This window comes from Nannospalax galili, unplaced genomic scaffold (genome assembly GCF_000622305.1).
Source record: "Nannospalax galili isolate Female #2095 unplaced genomic scaffold, S.galili_v1.0 scaffold417, whole genome shotgun sequence".
In the NCBI taxonomy this organism is placed as follows: domain Eukaryota; kingdom Metazoa; phylum Chordata; class Mammalia; order Rodentia; family Spalacidae; genus Nannospalax; species Nannospalax galili.
In genome coordinates, this window is record NW_008340785.1 from 2,664,588 (window position 1) to 2,687,777 (window position 23,190).

General features: G+C 39.9%; 1 protein-coding gene across 3 annotated transcripts in view; it reads left to right on the forward strand.

Moving 5' to 3' along the window:
* The first annotated feature begins 249 nt into the window (after positions 1-249).
* The window catches only part of Man1a1 (mannosidase alpha class 1A member 1), a 200,700-nt gene continuing 177,759 nt past the window's right edge, over positions 250-23,190 (forward strand). The window contains exons 1-4 of one of the 3 annotated variants that reach the window (XM_029564805.1): positions 250-414; positions 3,004-3,195; positions 9,717-10,242; positions 11,400-12,242. In XM_029564805.1, the coding sequence (XP_029420665.1) occupies positions 10,216-10,242; positions 11,400-12,242 (870 nt within the window). In that variant the 5' untranslated portion in view covers positions 250-414; positions 3,004-3,195; positions 9,717-10,215. Of the gene's footprint in view, positions 415-3,003; positions 3,196-7,964; positions 10,243-10,883; positions 11,132-11,399; positions 12,243-23,190 lie in introns of those variants that run through there. The other 2 variants (XM_029564806.1, XM_029564807.1) reach the window with 2 other exon arrangements.

Consider the following 23,190-nt stretch of genomic DNA (forward strand, 5'->3'; position numbering starts at 1 on the left):
TGAGACTACATGACCTTTATCCACTAGATAACACTAGTGGGTCTCCAACTGCCTTTAGACATTGTCAAATGTTCCCCGGGTGTAGGGCATGATTGTCCCCAGCTCACTAGAATATGGAGTAGAGGAGAACAGCAAAACCAAATAGCGACAAGAAGAGTAGCTCTATAGAGCTATTTTGTTCTGGGTTGTTTTTTTTGTTTGTTTTGTTTTTGTTTTGTTTTGTTTTGTTGTGAGAGAGAGAAAGAGAGAGAGGTGCATGGAGGCCAGAGGACAACCTTGGGCACCATCTTCAGGCAAACCATCCACCTCCTTGAGACAGGGCCTCTCATTGACCTGGAGCTCATCTATCAAGCTAGACTGACTGGCTAGCAAGACCCAAGAATCTGCCTACTTCCCCAGCACTTGGAATACAAGGTACACTTACACATGGGTTCTGGGGATTGAACTCAGGTCCTTGTGAGGCAAGCACTTTAACGACTGAGCCATCTTTCTAATCGTCATTGAGGATGGTTTATGGTTGGAAGGGAATTATTCTTTTCCATTAAGTTTTGGCCACCAGGGTGTAGATACTGAAAAAGTAGAGGCTTATGTTCCCTAAGGATGGAGATTTTTGCCAGAAAATTGTGGGGGAAAAAAGGCAAGACATTGGCAAGGTCTTTATTGAAATTGGCAAGGCATTTTTTGAAATTATGAGTCACAGAATCTAAGAAGGTTGAAGAGCAGGAGTAAAAAAATAATCTCTTAAAGATAGATTTTTGAGATAATTTCAGGAGCTAGAAAATGAAGCTGTGGTCCAAATAGCTTTGAGACCCTCAGATACATGCACACAAAACCATTTTACACAGAGCAGTTTTATGACATTTTGTTTTCTTTTGTACTAAGTGAAGAAAATGAGAAATAGAAAATAATGTGCTCTGTTCATCATGCCATTCTCTTAACGCATTGTTTCAATACTGAGTGCAGTTTCTCACTAGCTAAGTTTGTAAACCACTGCAATAAATTTTACCTTTGCATTTTAGATTTCCACATCTCTCCTTTATGAGGTGCTTACTTTGTTTTTACTAAAATATTGGTCAACTAAAATGTCCTGTAAGACTTCTAGAAAGCAATGTTCAGAATTAAGCATTAAATCTTTCTTATTTTTGATAGGGTCTCATGTAGTCCAGACTGGCTTAGAATTTGCTTTATAATCAACAATGACCTTGAACTCCTGATCCTCCTGCCTTACCTCCATAGTGGTGGCATTGAAGGTCAGCACCACCCAAATAAAGGAGTGTTAGGGAGTGAATTCCAAGCTTCTGTGTATGCAAGGTAAGCATTCTACCAACTGAGCTACATCCAGAGCCCTAAATCTTTATCTTTTAGAAAAAGCAGTGGCACTGACTGAAGGGAGAAATTAACAACAAATCTATTTTGAGAGCTAGGAAGAGCTAATGATCCAAAGTCTCCTATCTGGATGTGGCATGTGGAGGGAAAGATGAAACAAAATGAGAAAGCAACCAAACATTTTTAATTGAATTCAAATGGCCAAACAAAGGAAAGGACAGACCACAACAAAAAACAAAGCTCAGCAATATCTTTTTGGTCATCCAAAACTTGTAATCTACATCTGCAGGAGAGCAGACAAGGCAAACAGAAAGATGGATGATGGAGGGGACAAAAATCTCTTGACTAATTTTGGTGATTATTGTGACAGATTTCTATGGTTTGGAAAAGAACTGGACTTAAGTAATAACAATTTTTATACTTAGGTGTTTCAGGATTTTTTTTTAATGTGGGGATATTTTTAACGGCAAAGTAAATACAAAAAGATATTCACTCTTTCTAGAAGGTAAGAATAAATGACTTCTTTTCTTTTTCCTTGATGTTTGGTATTTATCTCAAATTTTACAAAAACTCTATACTAAGAAAAAAAGTTAGCTTCTTTAAATGATTTGATACCAAAAAGAGGTAATGAAAGAGGTGGTTGAAATAAACATAGGCATGTCTGATGAGGAAAATAAGATCTAGTATAGAAACGCTTTCATTTTAAAAATGAGAACATTTAGTTTTAGCAAAAGCATTTCACATCCCCATCTGCCTTCAAGGTCAGTCAGAAAAGACAGTGATTACTCATTACAAATACTTTTTTTTCAAGACTTGGGGAAGGAGAAAAAGGAAATATAGAAAGAACGCTCTTTTGAACATACCAAAAGTATAACTATACTGTTTTTGAAGATATGTACAAACATTATTTTAAGAATTTAAGCAGTTTACTTCTCGAAGGTCCATGTATTTTAAATTTTCTATGACAAATATAGATTATATTTATGATAAGAAAACAAAAAGCTAAAAAGTAAACACCAACTTAAGAAAGAAGAAACATTAAGGTTAGTGGTGGTATGATTAATTCTGTACAATTACAGAAAAATCTCAGGATGCTTTGATATTGATATTGAAGTACTACATGGTGTTTCCTATCTTGGTAGAATGAATTGAGCACAGGAGAGTCAGATGCAGATCCTGAAATAAATTTGAAAATATATCCTATGAGGTATTCATATTTCTTTTTTTAACAGACTAATGAACTTTTCAAAATGTTCTTTTTCCAGCTGGGCATGGTGACACTTGGTGACATGCCTTTAATCTCAGCACTCAGGAGGCAGAGGCAATCAGATCTCTGTGAGTTCAAGGCCAGCTTGGTCTACATAGCCAATTCTAGGCCAGCTAGGGATACATAGTGAGACCTTGCTTCAAAAATAAAAAAATAAAAAATTAACTTTTTAATCTAAGGGTCTTGAATATGCATATACATTTCATCTATTTGGTCTGTTATCACTGTACTGGAATTCTGATGGTAGGTTATCCACATGCTTATAACGATAATAACAAATGTTAGCTAATACTAAATGGTAGTTATCTTAATAAATGACTATTCATTGTAATTCGTCACTGTTCTTGAGCTTCCTCCAGCATACATTGGATATTTATTTTGATCTTCATAACAATCTTTTCATTTGAAAGAAGTTGCCAGTATTTACAAAAGAAGAACACAAAGCTGAGTGCTGACTCCGCAGAAACCCTGGCTAGTTTAAGAACAGGTCTTCTGGTTCCTTGTGGAGTTCCTCTGACTCTGCATCACTTTGCTCAACTTTACAAGCTGCATACCATAAGCAAATTCTCCTGGAAACATCTTGCTTACCACAGTGCTGTGAGGTACAGTTAAAAGTAATTTTCTGTGCATCAAAAATATGAATGGTATTACTTACCTGTTTTACTTAATAGGAGTAAGTGTACAACATGCAAGTGACTCAACTTTAAAACATTCCCTTGGCTTGACTATTCCACAAAATATGTATTTCTTAAGCTGAGAAACTGGCATTTTCTTGTGTGGACAAATATTTATTAGTTCTTGGACTTTAATACATATAATAATGCTATTTAATACAATGTCAACTTCATCTTGCTACTTTTTAGAAAATTGTTATTATTGCTTTTTGTAGATTTTTTAATTGAATTTTTGTATATTTCATACAGAACATCTTAATCATCTTTATACCCCTTCCCCTTTGGCACCTCCCATAGCACCCCCCATTGGAATTCATGCATTCTGTCATTTGTGTTAAGGCCTACCTTGTCAAATTAGTGTCTCCAGATGTCTCTCAGTGCAAGTTCATCCACTGAGGCCTAGTCAGCCTATCTAGAGTACCTACCTTTAAGAAGATCAGCTCTTCCTCACCCAGCAGTAATCAGCTATCAATAATTCTTCAACTAAGATTGAAGACTGCTGCCCATTTCCACGGTTCTGTGCTGGGTTTGTGTTTGCTTGAGTTTGCATAGTTCTTACGCTTGCTGACACCATTTTTGTAGGTTAACATTTTTATTTTGTGTATGAGTAGTGTATTGCCTTCATATACATAAGTGCACCTGTGTCGTGCAATGCCCATGGAGGTCAGAAGATGGCATCAAATCCACTGGAACTGGAGTTTATAGACAGTTGATAGCCTCCATGCAGGTGCTGGGACTCAAACCCAGATGCTTTACAAAAGCAGCCAGTGCTCTTAACCACTGAGCCATCTCTCTCCATCCCCAATCTTGCTTTTACATCTTTTTTTTTTTCAGTTTAGATATTCCATGGTTCTAGAGAAAGGTTCTTATAAACCAGGTCCAAAAGGAAAATATTTTATAATAGATTTATTGAACTTTAATTCAAATATCATAAAGATCATTTAAAATTTCAATAATTATTTTAATATATTCACTGTCAGGGAGCCTTTACCACAACCACCTTCAGAACGTGGCCATCACCTCCCACAGAAATCTTACTTCCTTTAATGTTAACCTCTTACTTTTCCATCCCCTCAACCAAAGAGGACCACTCATCTACCTTCTGTCCCTGTGTCCCTACCTATTGCAGACATTTCATACAGAGGAAAACCATCTGTGGTCTTTGTGATTATCCTCTGGGGGATACTATGGTGAAAGCTCATCCTTGTAATATGTGTCTTTTTTGCTGAAGACTTTTTCTTGCATAGATTTACATTAGTTTATCCACTGATCAGTGTATGGGCATTTGTACTGTTTCTACAATTTGCCTGCTATGAACAAGGCTGCTCTGAACTTTCATATATAGACTTGGTTGCATATATATATCTGGCTCTTTTGGATGTATACCTAGGAGTAGACTTGCTAGATCATATGGCGACACTATATTTATCCTTTTGAAGAACTGCCAGACTGTTTTCCAAAGCAGCTGAACCATTTTACATTCCTAAACATTTTTAAAAGAAATGGAAATGATAAAATCACAGAGTTAATAAAATGTACTTGATGGAACACTATGTGTCACTCCCTCATAACTGAAAACTTCAAAAAATTTAAATTTTCACACTTTTTCTTATCTTAATTTTTCTACTCTATGGATATCTGTGCAATAAATGAAATCATTTCTAGAATTAATTAAGTAAACTAAGTTCTTCACAATGCCTACTTTAAGCAAAATGAAATTAATTTCTTACTAAATGTAGATAGATAGATAGATAGATAGATAGATAGATAGATAGATTTTCATATGAGCAATGTAAAGTGAATGGCACTTTTAGGCACTTGATTATTTTCATTTCTTGTTGATTATTGTTGAGGGCATTATAATATCATAATAATAGATTGCATTACACTAACTTAATACTTGGGGTAAACCAGAATACTTAATGAGCCGATGAGTCACATTTAAACCCCAGTAATGTATAGAAACTATGTATGAGACTTCGTCACAATTAACCAAAGAGATACATGTGTTAGTGGTTTGGATTTCTTCCCTTCTGTTTTCCCATGGTAATTTCCCTACATCTCTCTCTCATCATCAGAGTCCACAGTCTTCATTATATCAGATACACACATACTAGCCACACACGGAGTAGATACAACCTTATCCAGGCATTATCTGCAACACAAACCCATTTTAACCTTCATCTGTAAGTGAATCTACATATTACAGAAGACAGGAATGAACTAAACGAACTTGAAAAATAAGGTCTGTGGACAAAGACACACAAGTGAATTCCAAAGTAGTCACAGAGACTCAGGGTGAAGGGAAGATTCCAGGACAAGAAAGACTGAACATGCAGCACAAACAGCGTGTCTGTTTCGCAATGAAACTGAGAAGCCAAGTGCTCTCGTGTCATAGCTGTATGCAGTTTCTCCAAAATAGGAATGGACACATCTGGTTTCATTTCACTTTATTTCACGAAAAACATTTCCATTGGACAGAATAATGTGTCACAAATTCTTTCATTTCAGCTTGCTTTATTTGTTTTCTGAAATAGCACATAATTTTTTATGAAACAGATGGAGTGAATAACTTTTTAAGTAAAAACTATTAAAATATATCTAATGTATTAAAAACTAAGAAAGGAAAAATTATATCTTCTCTAGTCATACAAAAAGACCTTTTCTTTGTTTCACTCTGTTGCAATAGTATCTTCCCATGTCACAAAATTCAACTATTTTATATATATAAAGGGCTCATAATGGTGGACATTAACCTTCCATACGGAGACTTTCTGCCCTGAGTCTTTTGTTTCAGATTCTTCAAGTGCTCCACTCATGCCATTTTCCTCTTTGAGACTTTGTCATCATTCACTTTTTCTCAAGCATCTAGGAGCCACAAAATTGGTCATACTTATACAATCTGAGAAACATTGTCAAAGACTCTCCCAGCCATACCTGAGGTGAAACCTCTCATGCACTCCTTCTCCAGTGGCGGTTATTCAGAGAATAGGGGTAGCAAAGTCACAACCATATGAAGAATGACATAATCCTCACTTCTTCTCTGCCCCGTCTTTGGGGTCTTCCTTACAAGAGTTCTACAGATGTTCTTTTACGACTCCCAGTGTTTAAATCCCTTATGAGGGAAAGGGAGAAATGGACTCAAACTGCATGCAGGCCCTACTGTTCTAGACATTACTTCAAATATCTGGCTTCAGATCCACAAAAATGTGGCAGATGAAATACGAGAATCACAGAAGATGGACAACTTACTTGTGTGTGTGTATACACATATACACATATATGTATATACAAACAACAATACTGTAAGAATAGTATTAGTGATATTCAGAACAAAAGAACTGAACACCTGATGAAGGGAAATTATATCTCAGAATTTCTGTGCACCTTTCTGACCTTGAAAGTTTTTTTAGAGCCTTTCTGAGACTAATATTACATCTCCTCTTTCAAATAAACCTCAGTTTCAAGCTCCAACATTCAATACGAATACAACTTTCTAATTTATTGCTACTTTGGTTACTACCATCACAACAGCATTTTTTTTCCTCAACACTTTAGAGAAGATTAACAAGACAAAGCACCATTTAAAACTTTGTTTCTGGGCTGGAGAGATGGCTCAGCGGTTAAGAACACTGGCTGTTCTTGCAGAAGACCCGGGTTCAAATCCCAGCACCCACATGGCAGCTAACAACAGTCTGTAACTCCAGTTCTAGGGGATCCAATGGCCTCTTCTGTCCTCCACCACTGGCACTGCACAACACAGGTGCACTTACCTGCATGCAGGCCATACATGCATACACATAAATTTTAAAACAAAACAAAAAACCAAAAAAACTTTGTTCCTATTGAAAGAAACGCTCTGAAAAATTCCACAAACCCAATTGACAAATATTTGTGGAACACAATGTTTTTAAACTGGGGACTGCTGATATCTGTGAAATAAGTGTTAAAAACAAAAGCACACCTTTCAACAGTACCCTGTAGGGTCAAAGTGGGAGTAGAGATCCAGCCCCCGACTTCTACTCTTTCTTCTTGTTTCCCAAATGACTAGACTTTTATGAAAATAATCTACTACTTACGTTGCTTCAAAGTGAGGAGAGAGGGAAAAAAAAAACCCAACAACATTGCATCACAGATAAACCATAGAGACTCCATTTTGAATGCCAATATTACTAATAGTTGCTTTTAAACCTTTAATTAATTCCATATTAAAGTTCATGTAAAATTCAGAGTTGCCTACTGATGTGTCAAGAAATATCAGGATTAACATTCACAGTAAAATATTTTCTATATATTATATATTGTATTTTAAAATAAAAGTTAAGTAAATCTATATTTAGCTTTTAGACAGAGATATAACTGGCTAGAAAATTTTAGTAATTGTTACATAGATTAAATGTTTCTTTTATTGGGTTATGTATTATTTTGAAATTTAAAAACAAGTAATATCTTCAAAAGAGTTCTTTGAAAGACTTCTAGCTTGTACTTTTTAAAAACCAGGGAAGATTTTTTTGTGCTTTAATTTTTAAGAGTTTACAGATTTTTCAAAATTATTAATTTATCAGTTCTTATTCCAGTATTGCCAGTTTTCCCTCTGTATTCCTTTTCATAATTATCATGTTGAAGACAATAAATCTATCCTTTGTTCTTTTTTTAAAAGAAACAATGAAATTCAAGCCGTCAAATTAATTAGACATTTCTTTATTATACTTTTGAAATTCTCTCAGACAACAACCAGGGTTTTAAAAATGATGTAATTCTAAATTTTTTAGTTTTGAAACTCAAACATCTACACAAATGACAAAGAAAGACACAGAGACATAAGTATTTAAAAAAGAAAACAGTGAGAATTAGGTTTATAAGCCAGTTGCAATCAGAACAAGGGAGCTTTACTTAGAAGGAGTAGCTGATCCAACAAAAGGAGATGGGAAGAGGGGGAACATTCCACAAAATTATTAAGGGGGTTTATACTATCTTGTAAGTGAGGAAACAACAACTGTACCACAGGCACCATATTAACAAAGGTCATGGCATTCCTTCAGGTGGATAAGCTATGAGTCTGCACTGAGGGAACAGAATCAAGATTTCATGACTTGAGAAACCAGACCTAATCATGTTCATTTTCCATTTGTACAAGTGGGCAAAGCATGTGTCTCTAAAGTAGACTATGAAGTGCTTGGAGGCATGGCAATCGGGGCAAAATGTGAGACTGCATCTACACAATGTAGTTTTACTTGATGCCTGCTCTCTATGTTCTTGCTGTACACACACACACACACATATGTGTGCGCACACACACGCACATACACACAGACACATACACACACGTGGCTTTGAGTGGATATTTTAAAGATGTTTGCATGGCTAATTTGATTAACATGTCTCTTAAAATAACTTCTCTGTGGTTTGTTTAAAACTTGCTCTAGTGCAAGTTATGGACATTTCTCTAGAATTCTCAACCTGACTCACAGAGAGACTCACACAGATGGGCACCTTTAAGTGTGGAACTATATATTCCACCCAAAAGCTAACTTTTTGTTTAGTAAATTATCAACACCAGGCTTTGATCATAATATACGTCTGTCTAATGAGAAAACCAGATTAAGAAAACAATCTTAAAATAAGCTTCATAAATGTGAACCCAAATAAAAATTCCCAAAGATTTAGCATCTATATAAATCAAACTTAATTTTCCAAGGGAAAAAAAATCATCCTTAAATCTATATGCTAAATTTTTGATTCACTACAGACAGCATCTTAAATTCCCCAATTGATTTCGCCTCAAAATTAGGGAGTTTAGAAATAGAAACAGGTAAAACTTCCCTTTGTAGGTGAATCTCACTATTGTCTAGAATACATAGGAATATCATTTAAAAATTAAAGTTCTTAAGTATTTTTCCATAAATATACTCTCATCCTTAAAACATAATTTGAAAAATAGTGAATCATTAAACAAACAAACAAAAAGATTAGGCAGCAAATCAAACAATTGACTTCTTGGATTATTAGCCTCAATTTCTGTGTTTGTCTTCTCTGTACCTATGAAGTAACTCAATTTTAAGAGTGTTGTTGGAAACAATATTATTTCACAGAGATTAAAACTTTTCAGCCTATCCATAACCTACAAAAGTACTTTGAAACAAATTTACCTTTCCATTGTTAAAAGGAAACATCATTGCTTTCTTTTTCTGTGCTAAATCTATTACCCTGCTTGGCTATGCTGCACTCTTCTGGGCATACAATTTCATAGCAGGTATCAAAATAACCAAGCCATCAAGGCAGATTTATCAACCCACAATTTCCTATTAACAAAAACTTTTCAATGTACAACTGGCTCGTTTTGCACAAAACCACCCCACAATAAGTAATGATGGCTAAACTTAATAATTAATACCTAAATGAAAACTGCAGTAGGATTTCTTGTTTAGTTTTTCTATCTTTTCATACAGTCCAACACCTGAAAACAACTGCACTGTGAGCTCTTTCCTGGAAGATGTCAGCTGCTTCCTCGACTGGAAGAGGACGTGGAGCCACGTTTCTGGAGAAGAGGGAGGGTAAAACAAGGCTGCTGCTAAGAGTCAGCTTTCAGGAATGGTAAGTCAGTCAACTCTTTCCTCTCTGGCAATCCTTTCTTGTTGGAGCAAGAAGGAAATTACAACACATTTTGAGAAATGTTTCCTCACCCCTCCACCTCTAGGTCGGGGGTCCCTCATCAGGTCAAAACGTTGATCCATGTAATATCCGCAGGGCATTCCACGCGATGCCATGAGAGGTGGAGCCAGTCTCCATGGCATTCCGTGAGACATCAAATACTGTGAGGCTTTCTGGAAAACAATCTCTATTGGACCAAGTCTTTACTTCGCTGGAAGTAGTCACATCCAAGACTTAATTTCAACAGGGTTCAATTTATTGCTTGGAGCTCTGGCAGCACAAAACTGTCCTCTTTGAATGGAAAATTTGACCAACTGCGATGAGGTAAGTGGATTTCGAAAGTGGGGGTGTGCCGGGGAGAGGCATACAACTTTTTTTGGCAGGGGCAGAGGGTGCATCCATAGAGTCCTAGCAATCCGCAAACCCCCAAGTCTCTGACGGCGTCAGGAAGATCAGAAAGCCCTAAAGTCCTTCGGTTCATCGCTCTTGGAGCCGAGGGACTTTGGGTTTAGGAGTTTCTGGGAACCGGGGAATCCCAGTCTCGGGTAACAAGAGGAAACTGGAGAACCGACGCGCTACAGAACCACCCAGTGCCCGCGATCCTCTGCATTCCCCAGGCTCTGGAACAGCCGTCGCGGGTCCAGAGGGGATCCAGGCGCTCAGTCCGTGCGCCTCCGGGTCACTTGAGGATCCACCACCCCTGGGGCCGCGAGCCAGGAGCTCTCAGACCAACTCCTTCCAGGCCGCTGGGGGCCTCCGGGCGGGTCTGGCCGCGCTCCCCGCCGCACCCTCCTGCCTGTGCCTGGGGGAACCGCGACCTCCCCGCCCCCGGGCCCGGCCCCGGCTAGGCAGCGCTTCCCGTAAACTCCCCGCCCCGCGCGGCCCCCTCCCCGCCTCGGCTCCACCCCCGCGGGACCCTGGAAGGCGTGAGATTGGCCCGGACGCGCTGTCAGTCTCCAGACGCGTCACCGCCCTCGTTTCCGACCGCCGGAGACCGGCAGTGCTATTAGTGCTCGGCGGGGCCGCGGCGGAGGGCATCGTGCTGCCCTGCTCGCTCGCTGTCGCCCGCGGGTCGGCGCGCTCGCTCTACTGAGCCGTGCCCGGGAGCTGCAGGGCCGCGGGGCTGCACGCCGGCCGCCGCCGGGCGCTCGGAGATGGGCAGCGCGCGAAGTTGACCAGCCCCCCGCGCACGCGGCGCCTTTGCTGCCCGGAGGTGCGCGCCCCTGCCATCTAGGTGTCCGAGGTTGTCCGCGCGGAGCCCTGCCCCAGATGTGCGCGGGACACCCTGCCCCCCCGCTCCTGGAAAACTTCACCCCAAGTCCAAAGTGGGCTGGGAGGGCGGCTCCCGGAGCTGGACCGTGGGGCTGCGCGCAGGGGTAGCCGTCCCGGCAGATCCCCGGGCCGTGGGAGGGCGGAGACCCACTGCAAACTTTCTCCTCATCTTGGTAGTCATCGCGTTTTACTGTTTTCTCTCCTCGCAGGGGCTGCAGCCAGCGGTCTGTCGCGCGTGCTTGTGGGCCCGAGGAGCCGCCTGGGGGAGGAGAGCCGCGGGGGAGTCGCTTCCCCCCAGGAGACCCGCAGCCCAGCCCTGCGCTCTGGGCGGCCTGGATGCGCAGCAGCGGGCACCGCAGCCGCTGACGCCAGGCGGCGGCGAAGTTTGGCTGCTGAGCGGCTCGGCGCCGGGCCACTGGACAGCGCGTCCAGCGACGGCAGCGATGCCCGTGGGGAGCCTCTTGCCGCTCTTCAGCAGCCCTGGGGGCGGCGGCCTGGGGGGCGGCCTGGGTGTGGGGCTCGGCGGCGGCAGGAAGGGGTCTGGCCCCGCCGCCTTCCGCCTGACCGAGAAGTTCGTGCTGTTGCTGGTGTTCAGCGCCTTCATCACGCTGTGCTTCGGTGCGATCTTCTTCCTGCCGGACTCCTCCAAGCTGCTCAGCGGGGTCCTGTTCCACTCCAACCCCGCCTTGCAGCCGGCGGCTGAGCACAAGCCCGGGCCGGGGGCGCGCGCGGAGGACGCTGCGGAGGGGCGAGTCCGGCACCGGGAGGAGGGCGCGCCCGGGGACCCCGCGGCTGCGCTGGAGGACAACTTGGCCAGGATCCGCGAAAACCACGAGCGGGCTCTCCGGGAAGCCAAGGAGACCCTGCAGAAGCTGCCGGAGGAGATCCAAAGAGACATTCTGCTGGAGAAGGTGAAGGTGGCCCAGGACCAGCTGCGTGACAAGGTGCTGGTCGGGGACCTGCCGGAGGTGGATTTCCTGCCCCCCATCGGGGTGGAAAACCGGGAGCCCGCTGACGCAGCCATCCGCGAGAAAAGGGCAAAGATCAAAGAGGTGAGTGGGCCGTGCCAGAAATCGCTCTCACGCGGCAATGTTTTTCAGGGAAGCAGGGATAACCTTTGCAACTTAGGGCTGCAGCCTTAAGATGCAGAAGGCAAGGGAGGTTTCCCTTTCCACCAGGTGCTGTCAAAGATTGCACGTCTTCCTTTGGTTGTACGCCTTCCTTTTAACGGTGTCATAGTAGCTGTGGCCAGTTAGGCTCTGAGGCTGAATCTCTTTAACTTACATGCTGTGGTGAGCTTTGGCTAGAGGCAGGTGTGAATACATGGGTGGGTGATAGCCAGCCTCCTGCTCTGGCTGCTTACAGGATTAATTGCCCCTGGGAACAGGGACTGTGAAGGAACCTAACAGTCCCTCCTCCTTGCTAAGACTTGGAGGTGGCTTTGAATTGAAGTTGGCTGTAAAGGCAAACCATCAATCACACATGGTACACAGGTTGTAACCAGGAGCCAGTGTGTCCAGCGTTCAGTCATGTGGCCCTCCTGCCAGGTTTCATTCTGTGTGTAGTTAACAGACTGTAAAGGTGAAACCTGAGACTCACCATCACAGGCTGGATACTATTGTTTACTGTTTTAAAACATGAAAATGAAAAAATGAAAAAAAAAGAGACCTATCTACTGCTTTTTGTATTTCTAGAACATAGTTTGAAATGGGGTATTCCGTGTGATGCAACAGGTCTGCCTCTGTAGCAGCTCAATAACAAACTTAACATAGCACAAACATGGACTTTGATAAGTACTCTGTAATTTCATTCTGGTAATTTTCACTTGTAACATGTGATTAGTTTTTGACTAGTTTAAAGCTGAAGGAACCCTTGAAAATCCTTTGAGGCTGTCACTTCAAAGGTGAAAGTTGAAGGGCTCAGAGCTCAAGAACTAGTTAGTACAAGTCAGCACTTGAATGAAGAAGCAGAGATTTCTAGTCACCAGGCTCTGTGGACTTGCCTCCTTCCAGCTGCTCTCCTGTGTGGAACTGGCTGAGCCCCAGCTTTCCTGGGAATCCAGAGCTGTAGGAACCATGTTAAAAGCATGCCATCCCAACTCTCGTTCAGTTTTCTAAAATTTGTTAGGAATGGAAATAATATTTTTGCCATTTAAAAAAGTGCTACATGGAATCCGTGAAAATTTTGTTTTGATATTGGGTGGATAATCAGGACAGGAAGCATCTTACTACCATTTTCAGAGCATGAGCAGAATTTGGAGACCGGAAAGAGGCATTTAAAGTGACTGCAGAACAAAGGTAGCTTGAATGTCCTCAGAGTTGTATGAGACCATAGGAAGCTGCTTAAGCTGTCACTGAGCAAGTTCAAGTGGGTCCCTTTCAGTTTCCCTGAGTATACCTTCAACCCTCCCAGGCTATGGCTTCCTGTGATAGTCCTTCAGGCAGAGAAGCCTCCCCAACTTGGGGGTGACGGATTCTGCTCTCCTGATGACTTCTCTCTACGAAATACTGACAGTGCTGCAGAACCTGGAGAGTAGGACACTCTCTGCCTCTTCCCATACATCCTTCCACCCTCATCTCCCAGGCTCCTTAATCCAATCCATAGAAAATTAATGCTCAGATGATCAGTAGGTACTGGTGTCTCTGATGGAAGAGAGCAGTTCACAAATCCTGGCTTGCCGTTCGTATGAACTGCCAGTTAACACAGGTTGTGGTTATAGAAGGAAGAGATTTTAAGTACTAAAGATGCATGCATTAAAAAGCTGACCATTAATAACTGAAAGTAAATTTAGAACGGAAGTAATAGATGGTTACAGTCCACTGAAGGTAGCATATTAGCAGTATTGGCTATTAGGTCCACCTTATCTATGTCTCTAAATCAACAGCACTTAATTTACCATGTAAGGGAAATATATGTAGCCTGTTATGTGGTAACAACACCTTAGTACCTAGATGCTTTCAAATTGCCCAGTCTTGCATGAAGTGGTGGAACTAAATGTGTTCTTTAAAATTCTATGTTGTTATGAAAACACAAACTAGTCACCATAATTTGCTTCAGTATTTAGTCAAAGACCAACAGGAAGACAGGAAAACAGGAGAAATGAATTATGATTTTCAATCAAAATGGTTCAAGAACATGTAGTCCCCAGCAGTAACTCATTCTATTCTGTATTATTATTCTTTGACACTTTCATACATGTGTTTAACAAGTTCTGGTCATTTTCACCACTACCCCCCCCCCCGTTACTTCAACTCACGGCATTCTAAAAGAACTGATGTTTAGTCATGGAGAGGAAAAAGTGGTTGTGGGTTGAGAATGAATTGTTCCTTTCCCCTTTCATACATTTGTTTAACAAGGTCTGGTCCTTTTCCCCCCTCCCCCCCCCCCCGTTACTTCAACTCACGGCATTCTAAAAGAACTGATGTTTAGTCATGGAGAGGAAAAAGTGGTTGTGGGTTGAGAATGAAGCACATTTAGGATCTGTTTCCTGTACTATAGGCTCCTTGTCTTGGATCGATAGACCTCTGCCTTGGTTTTTTTCTTTCTTCTTTCTGTATTTTCATTTATGTTTATGTTCTCTATCATATCTGAATACACTAAAACTTTTGTAGTTAAAACTTAGAGGCTGTAGGATCGAATCTGAGTCAAGCTTTTATTTTGTAAGTTTGGTCCAGAGGTGGCACTTCACACATTTTTCATAATGCTGGCCTAATTGTGTTATTGGTACTTCACTGGTTTTTGTGTTTGTGTCTTAGGGAAGGTAAGCTGTTAATTTCAAATAGGACATTGCCTTGACCTCTTCACAAAATGGTATTGAATGAATTCCACTAATGACTTGATAAACAGATTTGATGTAAACTTTTCTCTTCCCACCCACGAGAAAACCGTGTAAAAACATTTATTCTGGAATTTCCCTAGTTTATAATGCATGCTGAGTGCATGTTTATTGTCATGAATTTGATCATCTTACAATTGTACTCAGGTTGTCCTTAGCTTTAAAAAAGAAAAATATTCTATTTCCCCTTCCATGCTACTCTTTTTTTAAATTAGGAAATATTTTTAGCTTTGTTGGGGTAGGGACACAACACAGTAAGCCTACCCTGTACCTCAGGATGAAGGTTCTAATCCGATTTGGATGGTGAGTATTTTCTTCATTTCCTGGAGTTATGGGGTATTTTGAGTAAGAGAAGACAAATGGACCTTTCTTAGACTGGAGTTCCCAGCAACGTAAGAGGGCAGGGGAATTCTGCAGGCTGACAGCCCTGGGTCTGTCAGCTGGAATAACAGATGTCTTCTAAATTCCTCAAAAGAGGGCTTTTTAAAATCCCAAACCTATTCATATAATCATATACTTAAAGATTCACGGTGATTGCTAATGATTAAAATACATTTTTATTATATTTTATAGTAGCCATAGGGGTGTGTGTGTGTGTGTGTGTGTGTGTGTGTGTGTGTGTTTTCTCATGAATAAAGTGTATAGTTTATGTTAACTATTTTTTTTATTTTATTTTTTTTATTTTATGTGTATGCGTGTATTGCCTGCATGTAGTTAAGTGCACCCTGCCTGCAGAGGTCAGAAGAAGCTGTCAGATCCCCTGGGACTGGAGTTAGCTGCCATATGGGTACTGGGATTCGAACCTAGGTCTCTGCAAGAATAACCAGTGTTCTCAACCGCTGAGCCATCTCTCCAGCTCCATTTTATGTTAACTATTAACCATTCACTAAGGATCAGAAGTCAGAATAAGCTAACTTGATAGACTGAAACAAAACAAAAAAACTTTTATTTTGAAACTTAACTCTCTAGCTGATGCGCATGAGTAGTTCTGATGTGGAAAGAGTAGTTTTGGTGTGAAAAAGAATATTCCTCTGAAGTCCTAACCCAAGGAGCTAAAACTAGGTGGCTTGCCTGTTCCACTGGCCTCCTGCTCCATGACACTCCACTGTAAACAGACACCAGCATAAGCCTGCCCCGTTCAGGGGCTTTTTACCAGAGCAAGGGAGCTATGGAGAGTTTTTGAAGGGGGTCTCTCTTCAATAAGTAGATGAACAAGAGAAGATTTCAATAGTCTAAGTAGTAGAGTAGATGCTGACGGCTGGGCATTAGTTTACAAAAGAGAAGATTGTGAGTAGAAGCGAATCATGGCAGTTTAGTTTTCTGCAAGCTTTCGGTGAGTTCTGAGAATATCCTGTTTTCATCCTATCAGGCAGCTAAGAGTCACCTAAAGAACTGTGTGTAGGACTCAAAACCTGGTTAAAGCTGTGAAAATCAAGTTAAAAATATGCACTGCATGTTGAAGTCATTGCAGCTAGCCCTTTCAGGTGAGCTAATCAACTAACCCATCTTGAGAAATCGATCCTAGTACTTCATATGTGTGAAAAGTGCCTTCAAGAGATCTTAGCTTCTTGGAATTCACTGCAGAACTTACACAGTTGAATTTTATTTTTTAAGGAACTTGATATGTAAATTCTGTACTAAAGAGCTTTCAGCATGTGTCAAGGTCATAAGGAGCAGGAAAGGGCCAGGACCTTGCTTACATCCCCTAGCCCAGTAGGTTGCCTGTAGGCTTTTAAGTTTCTTTTATCCCATAGGAAATCAGAAACATACATGTTTTGATTAGTGAGACTAGGAGCCTAGAGATAACTTAAAGGATTGGCAGAGCAGCCTCAATAGATCCAAATGGAAAGAAGATTGTTTAGTAGTTTAAGGAAGGTACTTTTGGGGGTAAAAAATGTCTTGACCTTTCCCTAGTGTTCATAGACTGGTATCATACTTTTTGTTCAGTATCTGAACTACCTATAATCACTTCCTCCTCGTCCCCATTACAGGGCCTTTACACAAACTCTGTTAATTTTTTTTTCTGTTACCAACAATATTCCAGGAAAACAATAACTTTAAGTTTCTGATTTTTAAAGCTAAGTTTATGTACAAGGTCATAATACGTTACAGCTGCATGTAGCGGTCGCTCATCTGGTTCAGTCTATGGTGGAGGCATCCAAACACTAAGATTTTCCTAGAAATCACATCACCAGTTAGTGGTGGAGTTGAATTGGGAATGCAAGTCTGATTCTCAGTGAATACTCTTCTCTCTATCCTGCACGTTGTTCCCCAAATGAAACTCCAAAGAGGCTATCTGTGATTTTTCATCTTAATGTGGAATGAGTCTAAAACACATGTGACCCAGCTCTGCACTATTATAAATTTACCTCATTTGTTTTTAAGTAAATTATAGTAAGTTTTGAAAATGTAACTACTGATATGATTGAGGAGACACTGTTTTTAAAAGCCACACAGGGCAAGTTTGATATGACACCCTCTCTTCTATTTTGTAAAGACCTCTGTAGGGAGCAACAGCGTTTGTAATAATTCTGTTGACTATCTTTAAGTAGAGAAGTGGTGAAGAAGGGAGAGAACAAGAGAGTTGTGATACAGAAAAGTACCAGTGGCCAGAAAAGAGAGGTGTCATGATTTGGGGGTGCTCTTTCAAACTATAAAAGTATGTCTTCGTTGCACTTTGCATTATAGATAACAAGAATCCACAACTAATCAGAGAGAACTATATAGATTTTTGAAGGTACACATACATAAAAAACAAAGAAAACCAATATATGGACCTTTTCGGGAAAATCCGTTTGAGTGCCCTTCTCTGTCTCTGTTCTGTCCACTTTCAGAAATGTGAGGGTCACAATGATGATCCTGGATCCATCATGCACAAGCTCCATGACTTTAACCACTTACTAAATCTCTCAGAACTTCAGAATTGTGGGGATGATATTAGTACCTACTTTGTTGACTTAAAAGTGACCTTTCACATAAAGCACTTAACTTGGTAACAGGCATGCAATAGGTATACAGTAAATGCTGCCTGCTGTTTTTACATTACTGTTATTTCCAAAAGCACCTCATATCATATCCTGATTAATAAAGGGTTTGTGAGTGATGAAATTCCAAAAGGCAGCTATCAAAATAGTTAAAATTAAATTTTGATGCTTAAAGAGATACGTGTACAGTTCATCCAAACAATGTTTCCAGAAAGCTGTGGCTTTTATTGTGCTATATACTAATATTCTCAGATCCTTGCCAAATTCTAACAAACTTTAGGTATCTTTAGACTTATATACTTACTGCATATATGTCTTCAGTTTCTATACTTCAAAATATGTGTGAGCGATGAACTGGTCTCTTACAGTCAGGTGTGCAAATTCTCAGAGTTGTTAGGCTGCCTCCATTAAGTACTGAAGCCAGCCCCCAAAAGAGAAATCAAGAAAAGTGAATTGTAATCCGTTTTGCACTTGGAGGGAATATTATAAAGAAGTAAGGAAAAAATGATATTTTAGACTTGGCAAAAATTACATAATGATGATAAATTCTATAATCAGAACTCAGCCTGATAGTCAAAGTTTACATAAGTCAGTTATATTTTGTAGCACTTCGTCTTTTCTGAGATTTTCACTGTGATATCTGTATCAGGTTCTTAGTCCAAAAGGGCCCCAGAGATCCTAAGGTCCAGTACTCCCACATGAGCAATGGCGCTCCATGAGCTAGGATTTTCTGAGATTTCCAGTGTACAAAGGATGGCATGGAGAACTGCAGCTCAACGGCTTGGCCCTATTCACATGGTGGTACCCTGGGCTCTAATGAGAATCTGTGCTTTGGAGACTGGCTGGACTGGCTTGGGCCTCTAGCCTCCTCAGCCCTCACTGGCAGGCCACCAGCCAGCAGCTCTGCTGAGAACATCTTGGAGGGGGATGGAGCAGCTTTGCCTAGGAAGGTATTCCCTAGGAAAGCAATACTGACTGATCCACTTTGCTCTGAAGAATGCAGAGACCTTGCCCCACCCACACAGTACCAAATGAGATTAAGGCTTAAGAGCATTTAGGAGTCAGTGCTCCTGTCATGAATCCTCTGACAGTTGCTTTAGGTCTATCAGAGCTCAGCAGTCCTGCATGTAATCCAGAACAGAGATAAAACTTAAAAGCCCAAGTAGCCTTTGTGTTTTCTTGACTTTTGTGATGGGAATGTCAATGTCTGTCTGTCTTTCTCTGTCTCTCTTTCTCTGTTCAGTCCATCATTTGTCTCCCTGCCTCATAATGAACCAAACACCAATTCTCAGTTTGCTGCACTGTTTTCTGATCTCTGGCTGTACATCCTTCATACAAAAGACTCTCAGGCAATATGATGTTAGCATATCTCGGCTTGTTTCACATATTTTATGGGGGTTTCTATTAGATTGTCCGATCTCCTAATCTGCGTGTGAGTGTTTAGTATGAGAATTTGGTGTGTGGGAAGGATTGGAAATGAGATGGAAACCAAATGAATGCCACCCAGCTGTGAAAGGGTGTAGTTTAATAATATAGCACAACACACTTTAAAACAATTTTTGTTACCACACTCCTGGGGAAGCCTGTTTGCATGAGTTTATAGGAAGGGGTGTGGTGGTAATTGACACCCAGGCCTATGAATGACTGTGGTTGAGGCAGGAACCCACAGCCGTCATGTAAGCTGTACAAGCTTTTGCCGGAGTCTGTGTTGCTGCCAGGCCCTTTCATTAAATGATCTTTCAAGATCCCTTGAAGGATGCTTTAGCACAAGCGACAAGAGAACCTCAGAGATAAACCCCAGGAGTCCTATGGTGACAGTCCAGATTCCCTGAGCTAAGGTTTAGGACATTACTGTCTGAACTCAGTCTCTCTTTCATGGGAATATTTATGTTAATACTGCTAAAAGGGCATATTTCTTCATTTTATCTTTGTCAGTGAATAAGGAGAAAGGACAAACTTGTGGAAAGATTCAGGTAACACATGGGTTTGTACCTAGTTTCAAAACCTCGTTTCTAGCTACCTGAATCCAGCCACCCTTTCTTGAATGTATGGTATATTGAAGGCTGCTCTTAAAGTACATCATTGAAGATTCTCTGTAGAAATTGTTTTTCTTTGAGATTTGTTTTAGCAAGGGAAAAAATAAGTTGGTAGAAGACACAAGTATCTTTTGTTGTGGTTTTTTTCATTATAAACCAATGCCTACTTTTGTAAAGACAATTTTGAAAGGCCACAGCTATAGATGAAAGTCACAAGTGGGTTAAGCATCCCACTCCTCCATTCAATATGTTAACTTATTCACAGTTATAACAGTACTACAGATACATGTATTTAAATTTTTTATTTTAATCTCTCATTTTTTGATAGCATGTTAGTTATATCTAACAAAAGGGTCATGCTTTACCGTGTCCTTAGACCTGAGTATTTAAATTTTTTGTATAAAAGTAGTAAGATAAATAATTTTTTTCTAATGTGTCTCTCTCTTTTTATTGCTTCCAGGTAAGTAGATTGCCCAAAAGATCATAGTTCATTTGGGGGATAACTTTGAAGAAACCATTTATACTTTGACCTGCAATATACTGAGGGTAGTTGACTGAATCTTAATGCAGTTCATAGGTGATAAGATAGTGTCTTGTATTGTTTTTCCAACACCTCTCAGCTGAGCTCCAGCCAACTTTTATCAGTTGATCTTCATTTTTAAGTTGTGGTTAGGATTTTTTCATTAGTCCCCCAAAGGATGGTTTTGGCTTTCTCTACAGATTTGTGGATGGTGGGGAAAAAAATCTTGGTTTATAATCCTTCAGCATGATAGTATTTTAAAACAATACTTGAAGATCAAAAATAGTCCAAATACAACTTCCAAAACAATTTTATTGATGACAGAAAATGAAAAGTCTTACAAAGGTGAATTCTTAAGAAAATGTAACTGAAAGGACATCATTCAAATATTTTGTGACAACTTATCTCCTTATGTTTGAAAGGGTAGGCTAATCTTTTGTATATTCATCATCTTTGGTGGTGTAAATAGGATAAGTATGCATTTTTGCCTAAGTAATTTTATTTTTAAAAAAAGCAAAGCATGTGTTTATGAAGTTTGGCATCTCTGTCTTTGTTGTGGCTTTTGGCTGATGCCTTCAAATCACATGTTTCTGGTTACACATTTGAAAATGCGTCTATATTCTGACCTTGAATAGTTCATAAAAGCCTGCCAGATACCAGAACTATTTAAATTTGGCTTTGAGATTGTGTTAACGTGATGAGTAACGATTGACATAAATGTACTGTATTATTTTTATAAATAGTGGTTTGAGATGATAGTAATTTTAGAATATTTAAGATGCTGATCTCTGAAGTGTTATTTTTGTAGTCATCTGGCACTGTTGAATGTTATATTGAGTCAACTACAGGTTTTCAGTTCATAATTAGAATGCCCGAGCAGTCCATATTTTGATTTTAGGAGTTATTATCCCAAGTCAGCAATTTTATAAGGGATTTTTATTAGGGAATATAAAGAGAACTTTATACAGTATAAAGGATGTTTTCTTTGATAGTTGGCACAGATTTAATAAATTGTATACATTCATGCATATCGCTTTGGCTAGTCTTCATTACTTCATCCTTCTGGGATTATTTAACATAGAATGCGTTAGGAAGAGCTCAGTAGCTATAAATGGGGAGGCAGTGGATTTGAGAAGTAAAGAGATGAAGATGATTTATTAACTGCTATTGAAAGCTGCATTAGCAGATAGAGTGAATCAAATTATGATTTATTAAGTATTGTGTGAGTAATAAGGTAAAGTCAGCGTAGGTTTGAACTCCTGATTTTTTTGTTTCATCCTAAGAATACAGTGTTTCTGTGACTTGGGTTCTTCATGGTTACTGATCCATCCTAGAGCTCTCATGTTGGGAGCAAGGAGAAGGGCCATCCCTCATTCCACCAAATGATAGCCATGTCAGCCAGATCTGGGCCTTGCCTCAAATGGGAACCAAGTAAATATTGGTCAAATGAATATGCATTTTTAAGCAGACAAACCAGCAGGAGTTACTGAGGTTAATAGCCTCCTTTTAATAAGTAATCATACATTCCAAAAGGTATTTGCCTGTCTTCAGAGCCCTTTTTTCCTCTGTGTCCTTGTAGGCTGCCAGCCACTGTCTTTTGAAGAGGACTTAAATTTTTTTACAGTCATAAGAATCATATCTAGTGAATAAACAGAATAATGAAAACAGATAATGACCTTTTCTAGTTTGAAAGCTAATTCTTAGAATGATCTATAAAAATGAAAACTGTATTTGACTTGTAAGCTGGCTATAAAAGTGGTACATAAAAGATCTTTTGAGCAACTGCAACATCAGTGGAATAAGTCTAGATAATTGTAAGATTTCTTTAAAGGCCAGGACATACTTGAGTAAAAAAGTTGTGAGGTGTTCTCTTGCAAAGTCATTCAGCCTTGAATTTTATACTCAACATTTTGTTTTTCAGGTATGAGGTTCTTAAATTAATAGAATCCTCATTCATTTCTGTTCATTATTTTCTAGAATAGTGAACTATATTTAATAAGACCTGTCATTTTACTTACATTTTGATTTTATACGTGATGCACCTAATTAAATTTTTCTTTGCCATTCCCACGGAAGTTTTTGAGACAAAGATGCTTTAATAAGCAGTGGTTACAATACCACACTATGATTTTTTTTTTTAAAGTTACAGGTTAGGTATTTTCCACAAGAGAAATCAGGATTTTATCAACCCGTTCTTCCTCTATGAAAGCGTGAAAGAGAAAGGCCCTTGGTCTTCTGCTTCCTAAATTAATGTTATAGCTCCTGAAAAATGCTGTCCTGCTTTAATAATTACATGGCAGAGGCTCTGTGAATTTTATGAATTTGCACATGGTCCCTTTTCTAAGCCATTCTGCAAATTACTATTAAATTTGTCTTCCTTAAAATATCTTTCTCCTGTTGCCTCACTGAGGGTTATAATGGTTCTCCGTTTCCAGTAAAGCAGTGATTCAAAACTGACATGCATCATATTCTCTGGAGAGTGTGTGAAAACATGGATTACAGGACTCTGTCCCCAGAGTTTTTTATTAGGGCTCAGGATTTTTTTTTTTTTTTTTTTTTTTTGTTTTTTTTGTGAAGGGGTCCCCTTTTTTTTTTTTTTTTTTTTTTTTATTTTTTTTTTTTGGG